Below are 27,274 nucleotides of genomic sequence, written 5' to 3'. Positions count from 1 at the left end.
AGCATTATTTCTGACATTGAATGCTTAGAATTTGTTGAATTAAGACATTCATTTTTATGTTTTCATAGATTTATGTTGGATAAATATATGTTGAAAATAATATTAGTAATAATATGCTGAAAAATGCAAAATTATGCTAGATTACACCTGCCAAATTGAATACTCCACATTTGGGGAGGTGATCACCACAGTGAACACAGAAGAACTGGTAATGGTGATTGGTTAGAGCTTTAAAATGAAGGTAGCCATGCAATAAGCTGTTCTTACTTCTGCCCAGATGTCAGTTCGCAGTTTCGCTGTTTAGACTGTAAAATTCTGCAGGCAAGTTTGCTGTAAGCTTTTTCTTCAAAAATATGTACTTAATAGTCCTCTGCAAATCATAAATTTGTGGTGCATAAAATGTTACTTCAGATCTGCATGAAATTACGCCCTCGTCCTCTTCAGACATCTCACTACCTCCTTTCTCAGTATCAACAGTGAAAAGTTCCTTGTGTGTCTGAAACAAATGCCATTTGCCAACACATTTGTGAATGCAGAAGTGTCTGAATTTTGAGCATGGGCAGTGCCATGTGTTATTAACAGCATCATACATGACCACCACTCACTCAAACCTGCAAACCTCTACCTCTAAACCGGTAAGTTAGATTTGGCTCATAGACTGATATAAATTTCTTCTGGAAGAACTTCCTATAGATTACTCTTTACTAAATTGAATGCCTTTAGAATTTGCATCTTTTTGTAACCTGACACAGCCGTGTTTTCTTTCCTCACCAAATCACTTGTTTCTCCCAATTTCCATCCTCTTTCAAAAGCGTGGCTGTGCTGGACACAGGAGAGCAGTAGTTTAGTGAATGTAAATGATCACAATAAAATGAAATAAAACCGCTTCTTTACATAACTTCTGTATTCCTAATGCACGCATCCAAGTCACATCCAAAGTGATGCTTGTGATCAATTGTTTTGCACATGAACTGGCACACTCTTGCTGTTAAATGATTTCAAGACAGCAAAAATTCCATTGCTGTTATCTACACATTCACATGCCAAGAAGTGTGGTGCTGTTATGTCTTTTTTGACGTTTGTGTGCCGTCTTCTGTTATGCTGATTTAAATTACTTTTATTCAGCTCAAGATGTCAAATTGAGCACTGTACTTTTGTAATTTGAGAGCGATGTATCTGAGATTGGGGTTGTTCATGACAAATCTGTGCATGTGAAGGCTGAGTTGCTGTTGTCTGTGTTTCTGTGCCCAAAGAATGAGCCATATTTTTATGGTAGGTTTGGAGGTGGGTAGTGAGTTGTTTTTGTCTAGAGACAGTGATTTCACAATAGCATCAATGGAAATGGTCACTGCTCCTACACTCCAAATTGCACATAGGTCACAAAATCTGAAAAGAGTCAAATAAATTAATGTAATGCAAAGTGAATCAAGAACCCAAATGCCCAAATGTAACATCTCTAGCAAAGAAAGAATAATTTAGCTGTTAATAACTAAAACATTTAAACGTAAATGATACACAAATCAGATACCATATAACTAAGTTAAGAGATTAAATTTAAGGTGACTTTAATTACATTTTCGCAACTATAAAAATTGAAGACACTAAGGAAACCCTTTAAAAGAAATGCATTCTGAATTAGCACTGCTGCATCATGAAACCACTGTTATGAGCAAGACATGTCTAATTAATTATTATGAAGTTCCAATTTTTCCACATATATACATACATGTAACTGCATGAACCTGCAGTCAGTGCATATCATTCCTAATGGTACCTATTAGCATTTTTTTCAGCATTACCTGTGCTATGACAAAGTCATACTCAATCATCAGCCTTTCCATCTTTAACTAATGACATTACACAAGAGAAAAATGTTTTATACTGGAGATGTACACTGTTTTAAGGTATTTAGAACTTCATAATCAGATTTCCCTATGTTTATTTTTGTTTCTGGTTGTTTTTTGGTCTTTCTTGATGTGCTCATATCACAATGTAAATGACTGATTCCATGTGCATTTCTAACTCCTCATTATGAAACTAGTGTTCTCCAGTGGTTAGTAGTAAGCTAATTCCTATTACAAAGAAAAAAACGCATTTGGTTTTAGCATTTTTTCTTTCAGCATGGCCTACCGCTAAAGTTATCTGTGCCACCAGCTTGCAAAATATTGCAATGCTGATTCCTGCTGACTAGCTTTATCAACAAACACATGCTTATTGTCTACGCTATGAATATAAGTTAAGGAACACAAAAACATTTTAATGCAAAGAAGATGTAAATTTACAGACATCATGTGTGGGAATATATTTTTATTTATTTATTTTATTTATTTATTTTTGATGGCTGGAGGATTGATACCTTCTCTACTGGACAGGCCAGTGAGGAGTTTAGGTAGAGTGCTGCACTAAATGACATAGAGCCATAGTTTTGAACCTGTGGGCTGCAGCCACCCAGTGGGCCACATTAGTACTGCAAGGGAGCTGTCTTTCATAGTACACTAACAAGTCTGACAAAGTTCATAATGTTAGCTAGAGGGAATGAAATATTTCTATCTTATTGTGTGAGTTTTATCCACCATAGATAAATGGCTAAAAACCGAGTCTTTCACACGAAAAGATCCCGAGGCTGCACCACCTACAAGTGAGAGAAAGCCAAGCATAAACCAAATTGAAGAAAACACTGCAGTTAGCACCTAGCACATTAACTGAATATGTGTTTTGTGCTCAGAGGTCTTGTCTAATGAAGCAAGTCAAACCAGTTTAGTTGCTATTTGGAGTTTGCCACGTTTGCATCAGTTGGGAAAAATAAATTACATTTTTTTAAACAAATTTATTTCAGCTTCATTACTAACATGTTAAAGTGTAAGACAAGAAAGAACTTGCAAAAATTAAAAACATAAACGGGTCAGTGTCAATATAATGTGCCTTTAGGCTCTCGTAACTTTCAAAATAATTTCTCTAGATTTTTAATTCTTTTCACAATTCATCATGTTTAAAAGATTATGGACTACACAGAAAACATGATGGTCAAGCTTAATCACTTTTCATTTTACAATGACAAGCTATCATTTTGTGAGACAACCACAATTTGTGTCCACCCTGTCACGGACTTACACAGTATAAAAACATGATGTACTGTAGAATCCATAAAATCATTTTCAGAGAGGTATTGTGTCCTCTTTCTCATGACCTGTGTAAACTTTTGTTAATTGAGTATTTTGTAAAATTTGTTCAGTTTTTACCGCATATCTGAATCAAACATAACATTTTTCCATTGAACAATAGTAAACAGAAGCATTTTGAACAAAAACTGGAATAAAACTACTTGACTCGTTGTTAGGTATCATTCATTTATTCATTCATTGTCTGAATTCATTGTCTCTTATACAATTCAGGGTCGCAGTGGGGAATCATAGGGGCACAAGGTGGGAACACACCCTTGAGGGGGTACCAGTCCTTCACACTCACCTACGGTGAGTAGGTGAGCGACACACACTCACCTACGCCTATGGACACTTTTGAGTCATCAGTGCACCTACCAACGTGTGTTTTTGGACTGTGGGAGGAAAACGGAGCACCTGGAGGAAACCCATGTGGGAGAAACTCCTCACAGACAGTCACCTGGAGGAAACCCATGCAGACACAGGGAGAAGACACCAAACTCCTCTCAGACAGTCACCCAGAGGAAACCCAGGCAGACACAGGGAGAACATCCCAAACTCCTTACAGACAGTCACGCGGAGCGGGAATCAAACCACTTTTTAAGACACTAATCCACCTACCAACGTGTGTTTTTGGACTGTGGGAGGAAACCGGAGCACCCGGAGGAAACCCACGCGGACACGGGGAGAACCACCAACTCCTCACAGACAGTCCCCCGGAGCGAGAATCGAACCCACAACCTCCAATCCCTGGAGCTGTGTGACTGCTGCACCACCGTGCTGCCCATGACTGTATATAAGTATATATAAATAATTAAGTATTTAAATATTTTGCAATACCTGATTGAAACGCTTAAAATGTTAAAATGCTGTACATGGTATCATCTGTCATACTCACAGACACACAAAAAACACATAGGCACACTGTAACAAAAAAACTACTAACTGCTGAGGACATCATTGCAGCCCGCCAGTTGTGTAGCTATTCTACGTTATTTTACACTTGCTTACAGGAAATGTTGTGATGAAATCAGCTTGCCTGTGTTCCCAGAGAAATGCATGTGGTGTGTTATTTTGGATTGGGTGGTCAGCAGTGAGCACTCTTATTAACCGCAGGTCACAGAGACCAGAGTGTCATTCTGAGTCTGAACATCAGAGTTCAACACAGGATTGAGCTCACACAAGATGGTGAAAATAACTGTCATCATTGTGCTTTTACTGAACCTGTCAGACTACTTTGCTCAGTCAGGTTTGTTTCATTTTTATTTAAACTACATTTGATCTCAAGCATTTATTAATTATTTAATTTGCAAAAGTGGTTTTACCTGCAGAGAATCCATCATTTTAGGTTTGATTTGCTTTGTGTGAGGGTCACACTTATTCTTCTGTTTGAATTCCTCATCAGGGATATGGCAGCAATATATTGTAAATGCTTAAAATACTCGAGTTGTAGCGTAAACAGCTGTTGTGTTCATTCACAATTCTTCACTTCCTCCACAGATGGGACATTTCTGATCTACAACGCCCATAAGAACCGATGTCTGGGAGACAGTCTGCAAGAGCTGACTCTGTGCAACCCTCAGAACCCCAAACAGCAGTTCCGCTGGACTTCAGAGAACCGCATCTTTAACGTTGTACAGAAGAAATGCCTCGGCACAGGGGTCAAGATTGAGGGCAATAAACTGCAGTGGTTCATCTGTGATTCCAGCAGTGATCTTCAGAAGTGGGAGTGCCACAACAACACTCTGTTTGGCCTGAAGAATGAGTCTCTTTACTTGTCCCTTCAGGGAGACACTACTTTACTGACACTGTCCAAAAACCCAGGGGACAAGGGCAAGTGGACAATTCATGGAACGACAGACAGTGTTTGCTCTCGGCCCTATGAAGGTATTTAGTTTCTCAGAATAAACAGCAGCATCACAACATTTGTTTAAACCATAATTATGTTTGTAATATTGTACTTTTTTCTGGAACTGGTGGTGGGGCCACAAACTACTATTGTTTTAAGGTTATAATAATAATATTTTTTCTGAATTTAAATCCATATATGAATGCACAGTCTGCTGAAATTAAAATCACACTGCAATATTGTGTTCAAACAATGTTTAAAACTATTTTGTCCTTTTGTTATCACAGAGATATACACAATTAAAGGAAATGCTTTTGGACAACCTTGTGAATTTCCATTCCTTTATGAAAAGAAATGGTACACAGACTGCACAACGGATGGCTCCTCCATCAAACGTCTGTGGTGTGCTGTTAAACGGGAATTTGAACCCGATCAGCTCTGGGGTTACTGTCCAATACGTAAAAAAGGTACATGGTTTCTGCTACTAATGCCTTAGAACAGATTTTTATGGGTTTATTCAGTAACATAATAATTAATTATTTTTAAAAATAATGATATATTAATACATACATTGTAATGTTTAACATTTAACTTAACCCTATATTGATATCTGACTGTTAGTTTTCTGGTGCTTTTCTGATTGTAGATGACAACTTCTGGGTGAAGAACCCTCTGACAAATGTGTATTACCAGCTGAATGAAGAGTCTGCACTGAACTGGTACCAGGCCAGGAAGAGCTGTCAGCAGCAGGGGGGAGATCTGCTGAGTGTCACTGAGCCCCATGAACAGACTTTCATATCAGGTACAGGCTCTAATGACTCCTAGACACAGTGATTACTTACAGTAAATGTAATACAAAAAAACAAATTAAATGAAATATAAATGATGTTATTAAGTTGATTCATTTATTTAGGGCTGACTCAGAAAACAGGGGCAGTGTTGTGGACAGGACTGAACAGTTTGGATGCCTCTAGTGGATGGCATTGGGTCAATGGACAACCTTTACGTTATCTGAAATGGCTCAGTGGTGAGTTTTCTTGTCTTAATTCATCATTTATTTTTATTTAAATTGACTGTTAATCAAAACAGTAACTCTTTAATCTGTAATTTAATTCTTTTCTTCTCATATGTTTGTGTGTGATTTTCTGAGAAAAGGTCAACCATCTTCTCTACCAGGCCGTAGCTGTGGGGTGTTAAGTCAACTTCATGGTTCTGAATGGTCCACTGCTCTTTGTTCTGATAGACATGGATATATCTGTCAAAGAGGCCTCTCCACTCCCACTGTTCCACCAGGTAATGAGAGTCTCCTTGAATATTGAAGTATTAAATAATGCTGGTCTTTGACATCCTGTATGTTTTATGTCTGCTTCTGTCCAGCTGTTCACACAGGTTCTTGCACCACTCCCTGGATTCCTTACTCAGGCCACTGCTACCACCTCTTCCGGACAAAGAAAACATGGCTGGAGGCAAAAGACACATGTCGACGTGAAGGTGGAGATCTGCTGAGCGTTCTCAGTGTAGAAGAGCAGAGCTTTGTCATCTCACAACTCGGATACTGTGAGTTTGTGTGTGTTCTATCAGCTATAACTCCGTAGGATAAAATGGACAATGGGTGGCATGCATTCAGCATAAGTTCAGGTTGTTGAATTTGGTTTGAATCAGAAGAGAACACTATAAGGAACGAGGGGTTTGGATAAACTGACCCCAGCTGTAGAATTCCTTTCCAACTATCAGTTCTGTGAAGAATACATAATTTAAATTCTCTGATATGCCTTTCTTATTATTTCTTCCAATGTACACAGTGAAGACAGATGAAGTGTGGATTGGTTTAAATGACCTCAAGACTGCGATGCTCTTTGACTGGAGTGACCACTCCAGCGTCCCATTTGTCCTGTGGGATGTGAATGAGCCGAGCCAAGATGCCACCCTTAAAGAAGACTGTGTTTCAATGAGAGGAGAGGTAACAAAATCATCACTTACATTGTAACACAGATCCATTTCCACTAAACTATATATTAATATAACGACTAAAATACTCGTTCTTAATGTTTTGCTTAATTTTGAGATCAGACAGTAATATAGATAAATAATAAATCACAGCATAATTAATGCACATTACTAGCAAATAAGGGACACATTCCCTCCAGTAAATTTACCTGTGTCTGGTTCAGGAGGGAAAGTGGGCTGACCAAGTCTGTCAGAACAAGTATGGATACATCTGTAAGAAAAAAACCCATTTAAGTCCATCCACTAACGACACAGCTGTTACGAGCCCAGGCTGCAAACCTGTGAGTATTGGCTTCAGATTTTATTATTTGGACTATTTCTTTCTTTTGAACTGTGGTTGTAAGGAATTTTGTTAGTCATCAATATTTGCTTCACTAATCAATATCTCATGTTTCTTGACTTTTTAAGGGTTGGGTCAGGTATGGCTACTATTGCTATCAAACTGGAGCACAGACTAAAACCTTTCAAGAGGCCAAACAGATGTGTGAGAAGAGTGGATCTTATTTAGTCGACATTACAGACAGGTCAGAATTGTGTATTTAACACATAGGTTTTTGTCCAAAAGGCCACACAGTTTTTCAGAGCATATGTTTGTCAATAAAATTAGGAATAGGACATGCTACACCTTTGTGATACTTGTGTGTACTGCTGGAATATAAGCGCACCATTTGGGGCTGGAAAAATCTGCATAGATTTAATAAAATTCAACCAGAAGGTCTTTAGTGAGGTCAGGTATTCATGGACTAAATTTGTGTCTTTTTTATTATTCTGTCAACTTCTTTTTTCTACAATTCTTCTTCTTCTTCTTCTTCTTCTTCTTCTTCTTCTTATTATTATTATTATTATTATTGATTGAGGTTAAAGAAATGGTGCATCATGCAAGAGTGTGTTCTGCTCCAAGGCTTGTACTGGGTGTACTAGTGTGCACCTGAGATGATGAAGTTTGTTGCGGTTGATGGTTATAATATGGAATGAAGGGAGTATTCCAAAAGTGTGGAGGAGAGCAGGCAGTATCCATATCCCTAAGGAAAACGATGCTTAGATGCCTAGCATGGAGTGGGGGTGGGGGTAGGTCTGGGATGTCAGAGTTCACTGTTGAGCCTTCCAGAGGTGTCATGGGCTTAATTCATCAAAACACCAATGAGGAGAGGTGCCAACCTGATGACCCATGGGGTAGAGCTAATGATGAAGTAGGTGGACCAATGAGTAACCTTAGTTGTTAAGGGTAGCTGGTTGCTAATCGGATCATAAACGGTCACAGCAAGCTTAATGGGTAGGTGTAGGATCCTATTTCATTTAAATGTTTCTAACTTAGATTATAAGTATAACGTTCACATATTACTCATAAAACATGTTTTATATTATTCTGAAAATGTTTCCTACTCACCTGCTGCTCTCCAATCCATATGTGCTTGAAACCAGTGTTTACGAATGCTTAAGATGCTACACATTTGTAAATGTGTAGGGAAAAAAGTGTCCCTGTCCAGTATGCTAGTCTTTCTTTCTATCTGCTCACAGCAGAGAAAAGCATCTATTGGTTTTTACACAACAAACAGACCTCCAAAATTTGAAAAACATGAACCAAGATGAGGATATTGTTCTATTCCTGCTCCATAGGCAGGTAATATTGAATTATTTTGCCGGAGATGGATCTGTCTCTCAAAAAAAAATATTACAACTTAGGATACAAATGAGTTTCTGTGGTAATTCAAACAGTGATTAAAAACTTACAAACAAGTTAAAATTCAGCCATATAAACAACAATATTTTTTCTCCTCAAACATACTGTTTCACCTTAAAAGACACATAGCTTCTGAGTGTAAACAAATGAAAGAACAGTTTGCTACAGTCTTATGTTCCCTTTAAAAGCTCTTTTGGACAGACGTTTATCTGGAGTAGTTTAGTCAGCAGGTTATTGATAGTGTAGTGAGATGGTAAGAGATTTGATCAATGCCCTGCAGTGAGTGAAGTGGGTTTTGTCACTGTGACATAGAAACAAGCTACTTGTTGAAGGTCTATAATTTGAAAGAAGTAATTGACAATTTGTAAGCATGTTTGGTGCAATTTTCAGAGCTCAGTCTATTTAATTCTTACTTTATTTATTACCCAGAGTGTTGTATAAAAGCAATAGAACACTCCAGGTTGTGGATTATTGTGAAATAACAGCATGGATAAGATGGACTCCAGTAGTCACTTTCTGCTCATGTTTGTGCTGTTGCACAGCCGTGCTGTTATTTCACGATACACACTCCCTCTCCTGTTCTGTCACTGTTTAGCAAACAGAACTATGTTCATAATTGAAAACACTGATTTTTTTACCTTTTGTAAGACAAGTGTTGCTTTCGAAAATAGTACTTCACATACTGTATTACTCACTGCAGACTGCAGTTCCTGCAGTTTTCAATTTTTGAGAAAACCTGTTTCAGAAATACAGATCATACACACTACCACAGTAGTTCATCTCATATTACCCAGTTTGTTTCTGCAGCTGTCAGTATCTGTTTGTGAAAATATGCAGGCCATACTTTGGGTCTGTTCATGTTTTTTTTTTCCCTTGCAGAATTGAAAATGCATTCCTGGTCAGTCTGATTGGAGCACGATCAGAGAAGCACTTCTGGATCGGACTGTCCAACCAAAAGAATAAACACATCTTTGAGTGGACAAACACTAGCAAAGTTTTGTTCACACACTTCAATGCTGGAATGCCAGGTAAATCTACAGATATAATGTGAGACACTTCACATGGTCTGAGCGGAGTGGAATGAACCATTTGAGATGTAACAACAGAACAAACTACATATACTACAAAATCAAATTATAATATAATTGATTCAATTATATTTTATTCAGGGTACTACTGAATGGGGTGCATACAGTTTTTGGTACAGGACCCATGAGATTTTAGTTGTGCCACTGTGTGAAATGGAACACATGCTTTAAGTGATTGGCTGTAAGAATGAACATAGTAAATTTTAAATGCCGCAGATTTTTTTTTGTACAGTTTGTACAAATCTATTTTTAAAACACAGGAGGGAAACAAGGCTGCGTTGCCATGACCACAGGTGTACTGGCTGGATTATGGGATGTGTTAAGCTGCATTAATGCAGAGAAATACATCTGTAAGCAGAAAGCAGAGGGAGTGACCCCAACGCCAGCCCATCCAACGACTCCTCCTGCCAACTGCAGTGAGGGCTGGTTTCCACTCAGAAAAAGGGATCAGTGTTTTAAGGTACAATAAATATGATTGACGCTAATAATAACAATTAAGATGAGCCTGAATGAATTTTAGGTATTTGTGAACACCTGCTCTTTGAACTTTAGCACATTATTAGGGAGTTTGTCCATGGTGGTGCAGCAGTAGGTGTACCTACCATACAGTTAAGGTGCCATTTGAGCCTGTGTTCAATCCCTGTCTCAGGTTATGAGGGGTTTATCCTGTTTATCCTACGGGCAAAAAATAATTGTAAATGTAAACTGTAAATTCCTTAAAAGTATAAAATATTTTTAGGCTGTGTTTGTTGTTGTTTTTCATTTTCTGTAGTTTCCCAGCACTGATTTGAGTTTGTGATTTAATGTGCTTCTTAAAGCTGTTTGCAGTGTCCCCACTCCAAAAGAAGACATGGTTTGAAGCTCTTGCCTTTTGTCGAGAATTGGGAGGTGACTTGCTCAGTATCCACAGTTCTATCAATATAGAGACAGAAAACTTGAAACAGTAAGTATAGGATGTTAATAACAATATAGATAAAACAATTTTTAAAATCTTCATCAGTCGTTCAGCTTGGTAATGATGATTTTTTCTGAGAAACTACGTTTGTGTTTAAGGAAATGGACCTAGACATACAGTCTTTATACATATACTTATGTTTGCAGTTCACTGGACCCATGGATTGGTTACAGCATCCAGGATCCCACTGTTGGTTACACATGGAGTGATGGCTCAGCTGTGAGTGTGGTTTAAATGAAATTATTCCTCATAGGGAATGCTAAAATATAAATGTAATATTTTGTCTTTAAGTCATCCTATGAAAACTGGTTTTATGGCGAACCAGACAACTACAACAACATTGAAAAATGTGCTACAATGTATTTGTCCTCGTGGTATTACCCAAAAGGACGATGGGAGGACCTACAATGTGATCACAGAACTGACTGGTTTTGTGAGATTCAAAAAGGTAACATCAATAATATATATTTTTCAGATTTATGGAAATTAACAAAGCACATAGAGGTTATTTTTATAGCCCAATTATTGCACAGAAGTATTATCTAGTACTGTTAATACACTAACCTGAGTATCATTTAGTTTATTCCATTTACATTCATGAAATTACTTTCAGGTATAAAAATATTTTTTTCAGAATCCAAAAATTACTTAACCAATAATTTCACAAGGACTGTGAAAGACTGGTGACACATCCAGGGTGTGTTTCTGCCTTGTGCACAGTGAATCTTGGTAGGCTCCGGATACACAATGACCCTGAACTGGAGAAGCACTTACAGAAAATGAATGAATGCATTAATATTTCAATACATTAATTAATTATTTAAATACATTATTTAATTCCTGTTGTTTAGTTTTGTTCATCCTGCTTCCACTTTGATTCTTCCATCCTCCCAATCTATACGGTGCTTCCAATAGAGGCAATTATTGTTTTGCATTTCACATTCAAGCATTTTCTAGGGATTTAGGTGTATGCAGCAGATCATCATAAGTTCTTAACTTATACAGACCAGTGCAAACTAACTACAGGCTTGAAAACACTACACCACATTAGCTTTTGCAAGCAAGGATGGGTCATAGGTCACTTGGTGATAAACTTTGTTAGAGCATAGGTTTTTATTTGTGTTTGCTATTAAGATGGTGTATTTTCCTAGAAATTCCATATGTATATAGGGCAATTCCAGGGCTGATTCTGCCCAAGTCACAATAGCATGGCTTCACACACTTGGATTGCATGTACTTGATTGGCCTGCCTGCATACCAGATCTATGTGCCATTGGAAATACAGGTGCATCTCAATAAATTAGAACATCATCAAAAAGTTAATCCATGGCAGTAATTCAGTTCAAAAAGAGAAACTCATATATTATATAGATTCATTACAAACAGAGTGCTCAATTTCAAGCATACATTTTTTAATGTTGATGGTTATGGCTTATACCCAATGAAAACCCAAGTCATTATGGCAGAAAATATAGTACAGGAACCTTCTCCTGATCTCTAGCCTCCACTGCCGGTGTATGGAGCCCCCATGCAGCGGTGCTATAACTTCACAACCTCTTCTCTCTCTCTCTCTCTCTCTCTCTCTCTCTCTCTCTCTCTCTCTCTATATATATATATATATATATATATATATATATATATATATATATAGTCAAAAGTTTTAGCTTGCCTACCTTTGCACACACTTGAACATGAGTGATATCCCACTCTCAATCCATAGGGTCATTGGCCCAACCTTTGCTGTTATAACAGCTTCAACTTGTCTGGGAAGGCTCCACAAACTTTAGGAGTGTTTTTACGTGAATTTCTGTACAATTCTCCCAGAAGCACATTTGTGAGATCAGACACTGATGTTGGACAAGGCCTGGCTCACAGTCTTCACTTTAATTCATCCCAAAAGTGTTCTATTGGGTGGAGCTCAGAACTACAACGTTCTGTTGTGAAAAGCTCTACATAAATAAAATTTGATTGATTGATTGTAATCTGTGCAGACTAGTCAAGGCTTTCCACATCAAACACGTCTCGAATGACCTTGCTTCATTATTTGCCAAAATTATCAATTGTCCAAAATCTCTTGGTATGCTGAAGTTGTAAGAGTTCCTTTTACTGGAACTAAGGAGCAGAGCCCAACTCCTGAAATACAACCCCACATCCTAATCAGCATGATTTATCCCACTGTATCCACTTGGATGCAGCTGCTTGGCCATGGAAACCCTTTTCATGAAGCTCTTTTTACGCATGGTTCTTGAGCTAATATAAAGGCCACATGATGTTTTGAGGCCTGTAAGAATGTTCATCATTTTGGATAGGATTGCTTTTTACTTGTATGTAAACAGAGAATTTCATGAGAATGTTGATTAGTGGATTTGATGTTAAAACAATTTTTGTTTTCCTCTAGGAGTTACACCAAAGGAAGTGCAGATTACGGAGCAAAGTAAGTCTGAAATCGGTTGTTTATCACTTCAATTCCATGAGATTTCCAAGAATTTTAAAAATAATTCTGTTTTTTTTTATTTCTCCTGCAGCATACAATAAAACAGATGATGGATGGGTTATATTCAAGGAGAGTCAGTATTATTTTAAACGTGGTTATGACTCTATGGAAGAAGGACGGAGGTTCTGTAAGCACAGACACGGTGATCTTGTGGTCATTAATGATGAAGAAGAGAGGTTGTTTGTCTGGCATCAGGTAAAGTGAACCTTGTGGTGGAATTTTAATATTTTAAAATAAGACTTGTTGATATCTGCATGTTTAAATAGTGAACTACTTTGTGTTTTGTCATTTACTGTTTTATATTTTTGTATCTTTTAGTCAAAGTTAAGTAATAGGTATAGTGATGTCTTTATTGGCATGAAAATTGATCTGGATAAGTCATTAATGTAAGTTACTGCCAGAACTCTCACATTTAAAAGCATATTTAAAGTATGATTAAAACAGAAATAAACATAGCATGTGTTTCTGTTTAAGGTGGATGGATGGATCTCCAGTAGTATTCCAGGCATGGAAAAAAAACCAGCCGGCTTTTGAGAATGAAGAGGAGAACTGTGTGAAGATGACTTTCTATCAAGGTCAGTTGTGACAGTGGAAAATTCTAGATAAACATGAAGTTAAACTTATTAAACTCACATATTTACTTTTACATAAATGCCAACACGTGCTGTGTAGACTCAGAGCCCTAAATAGTACAAAGCTGAGCAATTATTTCTGTAGATATTTAATTGTTTACATTTAGCTCTTCACAAAATTCAATTGCTGGGCTACATATAGTTTACATCTATGCATAAAGAAAATTATACATGGAAATGATAACTTTCACTTTCAGATATATGTATTCTAGATTAGTAAAACATTTGAAATATAGAGAATAGGATTTAATTGTATAAATGATAAATCAGATCATTTTAACTAACTGCGTTTCGAGATGTTTGAAAATTATTTTGTCCAAGTAATACATCATTATTTCCTCCAGGGCTTTGGCAAAGTGTGAACTGTGGTGATAATAACAAGATTGTCTGTAAACGTAATGGTACTGTCCCAGTCAACTCCACTGCTGCCCCCACTGAGCCGCCTCAAGGAGGCTGTCATGAAGGCTGGGTCAGATTTCAGAAAAAGGTTAAAGATGATGTTTGCTCCCTTCATATGTCACACAAGCTCATATGATTTAGGTCTATGTCATGGTTTTTGTGTGCATGTGCTGCAATGAACAAACACATTAAGCCACATTACAGAGGGAAATCAGTGCAGCCACAGACCAGTCAGAACAATTATGCTAACACACAACATCCACACATTTACCTGTTTCACTCTTAAAAATAAAGCTGGTGTTATGGAAATTTTTAATTAATCTATGTGAAACCAGGAAGGAAAATCGAGAGGTCTATTCTCAAAGAATTCTTTGGGGAGACCAGAGGAATAAGTCAAAGATTCTCTCTTATCTCACGAGTTTATTGAACAAATCAAGTCATACATATAGAGCCCCAGTCACGTACACCAGCAACGTTTTAACCCAAACATTCCCTTATTGGTGGAAAAATGGTGAGAATGTCCTTCAGACATTCAGACAACACATAACAGTTTAGGCCTGTAATTTTCCACAGGTCACCGTAACCACAACTTCAAGCACTAAGGCCTACTATATGACTAAGAATTAACCAAGATTAATCAAAACCCCATATCTTTTGTCATTAGATTAGATTAGATATTACAAAACATTACTCATTAGTGTTAATCTGCAATTTTCCATTACATTCCTCCCTTTTTATGATTTAAAATATTGCAAAAAGAAAATGCAAAAGATAACATCAACCATAGACTAGCTAAGCTTTCAGTCTAGGCATCATAACTCATGCACTTAAAAAACCATTAAATGATTACACGTGATATGATTACATGTTGAATGATTATATCAAATGATTATTTAAACGTATAAAATCATAAAATCAACCTGAAATCAGCATCAATGAATGAAAAGTGAATAAATGAAAAATTAATGAAATGAAATTAAAATTTACTTCTCATCAAATGAGGCATGGAGTGGCTGGGGCATTTCAAGAGGCATCTCATCCAGCGGATTTTTCTCAGCTGCAGGGTCAAGCTCCGTGTACACATCTGCACTCACCATACTGAATTGTATACCAACAGCTCGTTCAATAATTTTGATGATTAGGCTTCTGGCACAGGGAATAATACAACATCCGATTAGTGCAAATACTGATAGAGAAATGATTACCGCGACAGCCAGCTTCAGCCCCAATGCTCCCCATTTGCCAAAATAGGAATCAAACCAAGCCATACAGTCATTATTTATACCTGAAAATTCATACAACTCCTCAGTAAAAGTTGTTAACTCCTTCATTGCCTCAGTGAATGACCCGTTTGCTGCTGTGTGATTAGGAATGTAAGTGCAGCAGCGATCACCAAACGTGTGACATACACCTCCCTTTTCAGCCAAAACCATATCTAGGGCAATTCGATTCTGATATGTCATTTGTGAAGTGTAATGCAACTGTTCCCCCAGAATTTTCAGTGTGTCACGAGTCATATTAGCCAGACGCTGTTGATTATACCATATGAAATTTATCCAATCCACATTTTTGTTCATCGTTACCCATATGAAAATAGACTCAAACCCTGCGGCTATAGGGTTCCGCACTTTAAATTCATCGGGGACGCCACGTGAAATGCCTATTGCATCTAAGTAAATCAAACGGTCCCCCAAGAAATCTCTCTTCGCCCTGTGAATCACCTTTTTAGTCGGAAGGTTAGACAATTTGGATCCAGGGAAAATAAGTGTTGGCTCTGCCAACATAACCAGAGCACATGTACCTGTCCAGTTTGAAGGAAGGGTCGATCTAAGACGACCTCCGTTACCACACTGCCAAAATATGTCAGCCCTTGGTCTCCGTTGAGTCACCAGGAGCGTGTAGCGTGGGGGATAGAGACTATACATGTTCTGAAATGTAGTTGTGTGATCAGACCCCAGTTGAAACACCCTTTGATTTTGATCAACCACCCACATGATGGAACAATGCCCTGGAAAATGTCCCACCTCTATCGCGCAGGGGCGCAAGCGGTTCGCTACAACACACATTACATCTTTTGACAAGTTTCTAGTGTAACACTCATAGGGAGCGTTCAAATTGTCAACATAATCATCTGGGTTTTCAATCATTCCTGTAGGGGACAACATTAAGAAGGACTTAAGCCATGTGGGACATTCACGATGTATAGCTGAGTAGTTGAAAGTTTTGGAGCCAGCTGCAAGAGCACAATCTCTAGGACACATAAAGCCCCCCTTTATTGACTGATGTAGGATGTCTTCATCCTTACACATTTTACCTTTATTCCCCTGCAGTAAGCATTCTACCTTTAATGGATCTGGATGCATTTTTCTCATGTATTTGGCACAAGTGGAAGCATTGTAAGGATGTAACGGCATGATAATTGGAACGTCCCGTGCCCCCATACAGACATAACATGATGAATTTGTTGCTGTTGTGACAGCGTATTTAGCTTTTTGATACCAAAGATTTGTACCTGAACGTATGGTGCCACTGGGATAGCCTGAACCTGGAAATGACCCAGCCAATGTCGGTGCCAACAACATCAACAATCTGCATTTTTCCATTACAGCTGGTACCAATGGTTCTTTGAGAAATGTCATAAAAAAAAATGCTTTAGTTCCATAAAGAACCATGTTTGTTTCATAACCCTTTAGAATAAAATTGTTATTAATTAGGTTGTAATTACATTAAAATTCATTAATAGTTGTGTGATTATGAAATAAATTTGTTGTTTACAAACTAATTAATAACCAAAATTTAAAAACAGATTTTAGTCTCATTTGATTGTGAAGAATCTTTTAAAGGTTTACAAATTCATCACTAGATCTTAAAGTTCTTTACCAATTTAAACATTAGCAAAACTGGATCTTCTTTGCCATCACTTAAAAAAGTTATTGTAGCTGGTTTATTTGTAAGGATGTTGGATTGTGATGTTCTGCGCAGTGTTTTGTTGGGTATGCGTGTTCTTGTGGACACTTTAATGTGTTGGTTACTTTTTACAGTTATTTTCTTTTTTTTTTGATAGAATGTCTCTTTATTGAAACAATTGGGTGTGGCATGTAACATATCTATATGTTTTTTTTATTTATAGTGTTACAGAATACAAACGGACAAGCAAACCTGGCTTAAGGCCAGAAGTTACTGTAAGGACTTTGGAGGAAATCTGGCATCAATAACTAATAAACTTCAACAAGGTCAGAGTCCTTTCCTGTTCAAAAACTAACATGTCATATCCTATTAATTTGATTACTCCTCTTCAATTAACCACCCAGTGAGATACAGGAGATTGAACAAACAAGGCTAGGCAAGGACTCTTTTGCTGGAAGGTTATTAGCTTAGGGATTCTGGGGTAGCATGTAAATATTAGCGTGAAGATTCATGTCAGGGTGCCATAAAAGCTAGAAGTTAACATTTCAGCAGCCACAAGGCCAATCGCTCTGACATTTGACATGGTGCTTCTGTGGACAAGGCTATAAGTAGACAATTAAGGACATTTCGATTCTGTCAAAATTGTAATTGTCAATGGCCAGTATCTACAAAAAAAAACCTAAGTGGGTAGAGTTTAATATATTTATTCAGCAGTAAACCCAACAAATCAAGCCCATCTGGGAACGTATTTGGTCGACTTATGAAAGGCCTTACTGTGAAGGAGCATGTCCAAACAAAGCACATATAGGAGGTGCTACTATAAATGTTTGAAGAGGCTTTTTTCTGTTTTAGTGCCACCTAGGGATGCAGTTGCACCAAAACTAATCATGTAATCGGATCCCCACAATAATCAAGCGTGTGACGTTTTACAATATTACATAGCGCTATCTGGGTCAGAATTACTGAGTTTCTGTGTCCAGCGTAATGAAAAGAGTGTAACAATTCTCATTCTTCGAACACCACAGTATTTACGAGCAGTGGAGAGAGAGCAAATAATGACTAAAAAAAAAAAAACAGAGCAGGCTAGCACACACGTAGCTCCTTAGCAAGACTAGCTAAGCTATAAACCAATAGATTCTCATTTGGAACTCTTCACAAACGTGGCACAAGCACTCTTCAGTATTCAGCATCACTCCTTATTGTGTAAATCCCTTGATTTCTGTACCAAACAAACCAATGAAATGTAAACTACATCTTGGAATTACATATACAGGTTATTCCATTCTTATCTTGGACTTGGACCAAATGAATAATAACTTATTTGTTTTATTTTAGTAATAGAGCTATAATTTTAACCAGGGAGATATATATATATATATATATATATATATATATATATATATATATATATATATATATATATATATATATACTTACACAAGATAAGAGATAACTAGAACGTAGGGCAACAAAGGAGGCACAGGTGCAATCACTAATGACAAGGTGGGGCTAGGGCGAAGACAAGGGAGGAAACAGGAACAGAACAAATACAGAACAAATGAAAAACAAAGGAACTCAGACACAAACAGAGCAGGAACACACAAAACAGGGCAAATGTGTGACAGAACCCCCCCCCCCCCCCAAAACATGCAACTCCCGGGGCATAAAGACACAGACCCCTCCTCCTCTTTTGTTCCTGTTTCAGTCTGCATCCCTCTGCCTGTTTCCTCCTTAGTCTCTGTCCCTGTTTGTGTCTGTACCCTTTTCCTATGCGCAGTCCTGTCCCATCACTGTTCCAGTCCCCATATCTTTGCAATGTGCAGTCCACAGTACAGTCTCCTTTTCCTGCTTCTGTCCACACCATTCCAGTGTTTCATCTTCTGTTCAGTCTCCGGTTTCTGCTCCTGTCTAGTCCCCAGTCCCGTCTCCTGTTTCAGCTCTGGTTCCGTCCCCAGTCCGGTCTGCTTGTCCTGTCTTGTTTCCAGTCCAGTGTTTTGTCTCTGGTATGTGCCCCTGTCTTGTCCTGAATCCCATCACCTGTTTCTGCTTATGTCATGTCTTTTTCCCAGTCTCCCAGTCTAGTCTCCTTTGTTGCCCTGCCCTCTTGTTATACAAAATACAAGGGACTAGCATAATCAATGAACCAACAGGTGACTGGACTGGAGCTTAGACAAGGTTGGACAAGGTTAGGAAAAGAGACTGGACAGGAGACAAAACACTAAACTCTAGGAGCAGCAAGCAAGTCCTGCAGTTAGGTCGTCAGGAACAGGGGGCCTTGCGGTGATGTCCTTGGGAACAGGGAGCACTGCGTTGACATCCACAGAGGCAGGAGGTCCTGCAATAATGTCCATGGAGGCAGGTGCTTGGGCTGCTCTTAGGGCAGGTGCTGTGGGTGATCAAGGGGCAGGTGTTGCTCAAAAAACAGATGCTGGAGCTGTTGAGGGTTCAGATGGTCCAATGAGCGCATTCATGAGGAAATCCTATAAGTTTTTTGACCAAGGATCCTCATGATGTGCACCTTTGTTAGCCTCACCTGCTTCCACTGGCTCTAACGGCCTCGGGTTATGGAGGGTGCCGGTATCTCCACGAAAAGGAAACAGGCCTTTATATATATATATATATATATATATATATATATATATATATATATATATATATAAATATTTGTTTAATATGTTTAAATATATATATACATATATACAGGAGAATACCTGAAAGAGATCATGTTTGATCACAGAGGTGTTTTGACAAAAGTGTGACAGATATTTTAAAGAGACACCAGTGAACTGTGTTAAAAAGGGGAGTAGTATATCGTTTTTAAAATACAGGTTGCATTCTGGTAAACTTAGTGTGGCATATTCTGCTCTGTCACTGTTTCCTTACCCCAAGTAAAAACCCAGACAATGCCCAATGTCAAATAATCACCCAGTACCCTTTGACATTTTGCATTAGTGCAAAAATAAAACTGAGTGTTCTGTGTATGCTGTGCATTGCCTGGTTAACCACTCGTTTACCAGGTTTTATTCTCTCCCTTTGTTGATTTAGCTTTCCTGACCTTGAGTATGATAGAAGACAAACAGGATTTTTGGATTGGCTTCAGTAATTTGGCAGCCATAATATATAAATGGACAGATGGCAGTCCACTCAGATTCACAAACTTTAATGAAACAAGACGCTACTATTATAATTTGGTATGTCACTCATTGATTTTTGAACGCATTCACAGATATTTGGCTTTAAGCATGTTTTTATCATGTATATTTCATAAGCACGAACACTTAACATGTCAACAATATATGGTGATTATATTGTTTCTTATATTCACCATTATTTTAGCTGATACTTTTTTATCTTAAGTAAGATTTATTCTTTGTTTGTATGTGTGTGTGAAGGGATTTTTAACTGCGTATTCTTGAATAAGGATCCTATCTGTGTTTAAAAGGATAAGAAATGTGTTGCTGTGGGAAATCAGCAAAGATCACAGCCTGGACAATGGGTGGAAAAAGACTGCAATGATACAAGTGGCTTTATTTGCAGTAAACCTCTAAGTAAGATCAAAAAAGCAATTTGGCTTCTCAGGCATACTCTTAAATAAACAGTAATTGTTCACTGATATTCAAAAATCTGGACACATTTTCTCCTTTACTATTGATAAAGGCATCAAACCTATGAACATATGAGGAATTATATAGACTCCAAAGGACATGTGTATTTTAGATTATTTTAGAAAGTCATTGTCCTTTGCTCTGAAGCTACAACCACTCTTGGTATATATATTTGGAAACTTTGAATGCATGGGATTATTAAATTTAAATATTTCTTATGTGTTTTCTCCATTTTTCAGATTCAGATTTAAGCATCCCATCCCCCACAGAGTTGCCCAAAACCTTCATCACAATTGGAAATGCTTCTTACCTGATCGTTCAAACAAACATGACCTGGGGAGAAGCGAAACAACACTGTGAGTCTCAGGAGGCAAAACTGGCCAGCATTCGAGACCTCTATGCTCAATACTACATTGAGCTGCAGGTATATAAACTTGGACAACCCCTGTGGATCGGCCTTAACAGTCAGGAGGTAGGACTAAATTAAAATTACTGAGCATAAAATGTATGACATACTCTTGATGTAACAAAATTATATTAATAATCAAAAGAGTACAGTACAGAACAGAGTACACTTGCTCTTCTTTTCAGCTTCAACCCACAGGTTTTTAACAATTTAACTTTGTTATTTTTTTTTTCTATACAATTTTTTTTATTATTATTAATTTTCATCTCACCTGACGAGAGAATTTGATTCAATTTAAAGCTCCAGTAGCCTTCAAAATATACCAACATAGAAAGTGCTTCTGGAAGGGAATAAAATGTGCTATGTGGGGCTTATAGTAGAGGTTAAATGCACTTGCATATTGTGTCTAAAGGTCGTGTCTAAACGTAATTCTGGAGCCGGATTCAAAATATGCTTAAGTCCACTTCCAGGAATGTAGGTATTTTTAATACCAGCTACGAGTGAAAACACCTTTCTCTTATGTCATTTACATGTTCTCTAGTCATCCATATGAAAGTAAATATTTGGCCTCTGTAGCAGCTTATATTTATAACCTAGCTGATACAGGTGAAATAAACCCTTTAAATATTCATGAACATAGACAAATGAACAAAAAGTCTAATTGAAATGGAAACACTTCATTGATATTGTGTGTGCATGAAAATGTTTTGGGTGTTAACAACATTGACATGGCTTAGTTACATTTATAGATGAATTTAGATTGTGTTCATAATTTCTATGTGACATTGAATTAATTGACCTTCAAAAATTAACCAAGGCTGCTATTAATTATGCTATATTTCACAGTTGACTTTTTGGTGTAAAGCAATGCTGGTCAATGTTTGTTATTGAACAGACACATGAATATTTCCTGTGGATTGATAACTGGCTGTTGAATATGGAGAGGTGGAGTAATAGTGAACCGAAGAAGGACCAGCCCTGTGTCTATGTGGATGTAGATGGAGGGTGGAAAACTGCCAAATGCAATGAAACCTTCTACAGCCTGTGTAAGAAGTCAACAGGTGAGTTATGTTTAACAGCTCTGGATGATGTAAACAAAAAAAAAAAATCTATTGTCTTTTTAACCCAGAAATGCAGAAAAGATTAGTGGCTAATTTGGAGTTATGATTTAGTCTTTCACTCAGGAACAGGAAGAAAGGATTGAATGAGAAATCTGTAAATTATGGGATAAAGTTGAATTAATTTCATGTGTGCGCTTGTTGTAAAAATGTTGGGTTTTTCCCTTCCTGTTAACACTGTATCCCTTCTAATCTGTAACAGTTAATAATTGTATCAATTTTAAGTGTTAAATAAGTGATGTGAATGTATTCTTTTATTGTAAACTTTACAGAAATTGCTCCAACTCCACCAGCTCAGTATCCAGGAGTGTGCCCTGAGCTAACTGAAGAGAAACCAATGATGACATGGCAGCCTTTCAAAGGGCACTGTTATTCCTTTGTTTTAGATTCAAATTCATGGGGCTCAGCAGCTAAAATTTGTAGCCAAAGAGGTGAGAACAACATCATAATGATCTTAAAAACTGTAGCAAAAACATTATACACATCAACTCCTTGTTTCTGCACTCAATGCCTATTTTATCAACTTCACTGACCGCACAGGAGCACTCTGTACTTCTACAATTACAGACTGTAGTCCATCTGTTTTGTCTGAGCAATTTGTTAGCCACTGGTCACCCTGTTCTTCAATGTTCAGGACCCCACAGAACACGTATGATGTGGACGGTGGATCTCACAAAGTGCTGCACTTACATCGACGTTGTGGTGTTTTATTGTGTGTTGTGCTGGTATGAGTGGATCAGACACAGTAGTAAGGAAATTTGTGTTTGTAGATTATTTCTTTGTTGTAACAATGCTTTTTGGCAATAAATCTAATAAAGTTGGAAAGCCTGTTAATTTCCATATTAAAGGATGAGAGTATTTAGCTATTTTTTTTCATGGTCACAGTCCACATAGTCAGCTTTACTGCTCATCCCACAAATGTATGTTCCTAATGAATGTGGCACCATTTCAAGGGGAACTTTACAGGCTTTCCAACTGTGTAAGATTTATTGCCAACAAGCATTGTTACAACAAAGAAATGATCTACAAAACACAGATTTCCTTACATTCTGTGCCATATTTATAATACTGTGATGTCACATCTGATGGTAGCAAGTCTTATTTCAGCCACTAGACTCTAATAAAAAGTAGAATTGTTACTGCTTTCATTTGGGAGAACTGCAATGTGGCTATAGTGGGTAATGATAAAAACTAAACACTCCTGTTGCTGATTGGCTTTATAGAACGTGATTGACAATAAAAAAGGCAGAATGTTCACTTCCAGTTTTGCTGTGGCTGAATTCAGTGCCAGGGCCAAGAATAAACAGATAGAATCACATGAAGTAATGGCAGTCTTCTGTTAAAAAACATTTCAGAGTAGGGTCCTTGTGAGCAGTGGAGTAGACAATGTGCTTTTTCACATTGACAGATTCAATTAACACACAGATATTTTCCTGTTTTTATTTCTCAATTAAAATACAAAACTGTACAAAGATTCATCCTGTTGGCCGTTTACCATTGAGGACAATACAACACACTGTACATAACACCATCCAGCTCCAATGTACCATGACTCTTTCTGAAGTTCCTTTAACTCAACTTGCCCTAGGACAAGATCGCGGTTCACCCTGAAAAACCTACTAGTCATAGGTTCAAGTTGGGAGCAAAATGTTTCTTTTAGAGAATGAAATTATGTTGGTGGTAACGTGCTGAAGTGTTCTAAATTAAGGTCATGAATAGGAAGCAAACTGATTTCAAGTTGGTGGAAAAGGACTAACAGTTGTGGAAAATATGTAAAAATGTAAAAACAAAGCAATTTGCTTGACAGTAAATATGTGAAAAACATTATCAGTGGAAAATCTGGGTGTTTTATTGTTTAGTTTTACTATTATAGAGATAGAAAATGGAAAACAGTACAAGTCACAGTATAAGTCAAGAACAATGGAAAAGTAATTTCTTATATTTTACAACTATTAAATAATACATTTTCATAGATACTGATAGTTAAATGTTTTATGTTTTGTATAAAGGAAGAATAATCATTTATTTTAAATGATTGTTTTTTTCCCCAGGAGCCAGTCTTGCCAGCATTCAAGACATGGAAGAGTCATCATTCATAGAGAAGTACATTAGTTTTCTTGGAAATAATAAGGAAAAATTCTGGATAGGTCTTTACAAAACATTTGGAGGTAAATACAAAAGTATTTAAAGTATGAAATATAATAATGGATCCCAAAATAAATTATTTTTTAGGGTTGGGCTGATCATTGGCTGCTAATTTTGTGCAGTGTGAAAACAAATCATGTTTCAAAACAATGTCTTTTGTGACACAATCGTGATTAAATCCCACTTTAAAGTAAATTAACAAGTTCAGTTTTCTGTTTGAATCATACAGGGCACTGGTTGTGGATGGACAACAATGTTGTGGACTACATTAACTGGGACGAACCTGGAGACAGCCGTGATGATGATTACCATGATCCTTATGAAAATGTCTGTGCTTTTATTTCTGCCAAAACTAAAAAATGGAGTAAAAGTTTGTGCAGATACCGTAATGCAAACTTTATCTGCAAAACCGCCAAAGGTAATTTGCCATGATTTAGCTTCCTGTAAAGTCAAATTCATTTAAGGTGACTGGTTTAAGAAAGTGGAGAACATTAACATGAGTGGTATAACAGATTTCTGTACAGTTGAGTTCAGAAATGTTTTTCAGGTATTTGTTTAATTTCTTATACAAATGGTGAGTTATATTTGCTTAAACAAGTAGGTGTTCTATATGTGTAATGTTATTTTAACATGGTTCTGAAACACCATGCAGCAATATCAGTACTTTAACACATTCCTGGATATTTTTGCTGTGTTCTGGGGGTTGTTGGCAGGTTTATATATACCAGGTGGTTAACTAGTAAATATGATTTCACTCAATTTGGGCTTTAGACAGAAGATCCACCTACTTTAAACAAAATATCCCACAAAAGTGATTTATCACTGACCCACAACTTTGTTGTTAGCACTGTTTGAGTAGTGTAAAATTTATCATATTTGATTTTTATCTACAGAAAACATGCATGAGTTGATTCAGACAAATTTGCCATTAAAAACCAAAACCACAGTTCTGAAATGTATTTTTACCTTTATTTCAAATCTAGTTTTAGTCTATAATTGACTAATTGCAATGTATTACCCTTCACTCCTGTTGTCTTAAAGTCAACTTATCCTGTCTTAAACATTACACAACACAATGTTAACTAAAATACTCATTGTTCTCCTTCTGTTTTCTCCACAGTTATAAACCCAGCCCTTACAGTGAACAGCACAGGTGAGAGTCTGACACACAAACAAGCAGTCTCTGACAAATCCAAGTGTTGGAGTGCATTACTTTGCATTATAATAAAATGCATTTTTTGAAGAATTGTCTTGAAATATTCTTATTTCATTCTCTGATTTTCCTGCAGTTGCTTACGAAGTGCATCGTTCATACGTTGCTGGTGTGTCAGTGGTAGTGGTGATTGTTGTCCTGTCAGTGCTGGCTGGACTGGCATATGTCTACCGCAGGAATTCAAACCGACCTGTTGTTCTTCCCTCACTTGTGAACCCTCTGTATTATGCTACAAGATTCTCCCAATCAGAGGAGAAAGATACCAAGACCTTGGTGGAAAATAACGAATAGACCTACTTGTTTGTAAATGTGTGTATGTACATTTTGATTTCTATATATGTAATTAATTAAATGCTTTTTTTGTAATCAGGGATTGTGTTAAAATAAGCTGGGTCATTTAGACATTCAAACTCTCAAGGGGTTTTGAAATTGTATTTGGATTAACAGCTACATAAATGTAATTGTGTCATTAGTGCTTACTAAATAAAGTTCATCAGACTTTCTTTTAAATACATTTTGTTCAGTCAATTTATATATGTAAATATCTCTCTAGAACAACAGCACATGTCACTGAGTTCATCATGCTTAGTGCCACCTATTGGCTAGAGTGGTATAAATCCTAACTAACATTGTACTGTGGAACAGTAGATCTGTTTTCTCTGGAGAGAGAGCTCCTTGAGTATGTTTGGGATGAATTAAAATTGATATTTGCTCTATTCAACCATATCCTCACAGAAGTGCTCTGTAAACACCACAATACCTGAATCAGTGGCTCCTCTGTGCTTTTGAGGTTGATAACTGGATCCTAGAGGACTAGAAATATATGGCCTTGTCCAATGAGTCTTGGGACCAGTAGTTTCAGGCTGGTGAATAGGGTTCATGTGGCACAGACTCCACAAAATCATAGATCCATCCAGGCACTCTAGAGGGTTCCATATTCCATGGAAGCTAAAGAACAATGGCCCTGGATCACAGGATTGATGAGTACAATGACCTCATTTCTTGCATCATCAACAGAAAATCTACTCTCCTGCAGTTCGTGCTGGTACTGCCAGTTAAACATTCTTTCTCAATGGACTTTTTTCACAGCACAGCACCTCAGGCAGCAGTGGCCCTTTTCAAAGACTGCACTCTAAACATATCACTAAGAACTCTGGTAGCAGTGCATTCAAACATCGAAAAAATGCAATCATCTTGGCAAGCCATGTTGACAAAGCGTGAAGCATGAAGTGTTCTAAAAATTTCCTGGTAGACGGCTGCACTGACATTGGACTTGATTTAACACAGTGAACTAACACAGGCAGACGACATGGCTCTCCAAACCATCACTGATTGTGTAAACTTCACCCTAGTCTCAAGCAGCTTGGATTATGTTCCTCTCCACTCTTTCTCCAGACTCTGGGACCTTGACTTCCCAATGGAATGCACCACTGAGCAACAGTCCAGTTATTTTGCTTCTTGGCCCAGGTGAGATGCTTCTGGTGTTGTCTCTGGGTCAGGAGTGGCTTGATACAAGGAATGCCACAGTTGTGGCCCATGTTCAGGATACATCTGTGTGTGGTGGCTCTTCAAGCACTGACTTCAGCAGCAATCCACTCTTAGTGAATCTCCCCTAAA

At 37.4% G+C, this 27,274-nt stretch overlaps 1 protein-coding gene across 1 annotated transcript; it reads left to right on the top strand.

Moving 5' to 3' along the window:
- The first annotated feature begins 4,282 nt into the window (after positions 1-4,282).
- On the top strand, positions 4,283-26,092 carry LOC136707043 (macrophage mannose receptor 1-like). Its single transcript, XM_066680906.1, has 30 exons — positions 4,283-4,407; positions 4,659-5,045; positions 5,295-5,474; positions 5,654-5,809; positions 5,921-6,034; positions 6,163-6,300; positions 6,385-6,564; positions 6,810-6,967; positions 7,179-7,295; positions 7,423-7,538; positions 9,575-9,723; positions 10,044-10,243; positions 10,602-10,726; positions 10,885-10,957; positions 11,030-11,186; positions 13,137-13,172; positions 13,264-13,427; positions 13,557-13,618; positions 13,707-13,807; positions 14,209-14,351; positions 17,394-17,496; positions 20,216-20,361; positions 20,613-20,718; positions 21,015-21,247; positions 22,077-22,242; positions 22,572-22,730; positions 24,351-24,467; positions 24,674-24,862; positions 25,565-25,597; positions 25,734-26,092. The coding sequence occupies exons 1-30, from the start codon at positions 4,344-4,346 to the stop codon at positions 25,946-25,948; spliced, it is 4,287 nt and encodes a 1,428-aa protein (XP_066537003.1). The 5' UTR covers positions 4,283-4,343; the 3' UTR covers positions 25,949-26,092.
- The last annotated feature ends 1,182 nt before the right edge of the window (positions 26,093-27,274 follow it).

The sequence above is a fragment of the Hoplias malabaricus genome, chromosome 9 (genome assembly GCF_029633855.1).
Source record: "Hoplias malabaricus isolate fHopMal1 chromosome 9, fHopMal1.hap1, whole genome shotgun sequence".
Classification (NCBI taxonomy): domain Eukaryota; kingdom Metazoa; phylum Chordata; class Actinopteri; order Characiformes; family Erythrinidae; genus Hoplias; species Hoplias malabaricus.
This window is presented reverse-complemented; position numbering and strand designations above follow the sequence as displayed.

Excerpts from the sequence above, each read along its gene's own strand:
- LOC136707043 (XM_066680906.1), top strand. The coding sequence starts at position 4,344 with ATGGTGAAAATAACTGTCATCATTGTGCTTTTACTGAACCTGTCAGAC. Across the intron at positions 4,408-4,658 it reads AGACTACTTTGCTCAGTCAG|ATGGGACATTTCTGATCTAC; the intron begins GTTTGTTTCATT and ends CTTCCTCCACAG. Across the intron at positions 14,352-17,393 it reads GGGTCAGATTTCAGAAAAAG|TGTTACAGAATACAAACGGA; the intron begins GTTAAAGATGAT and ends TTTTATTTATAG.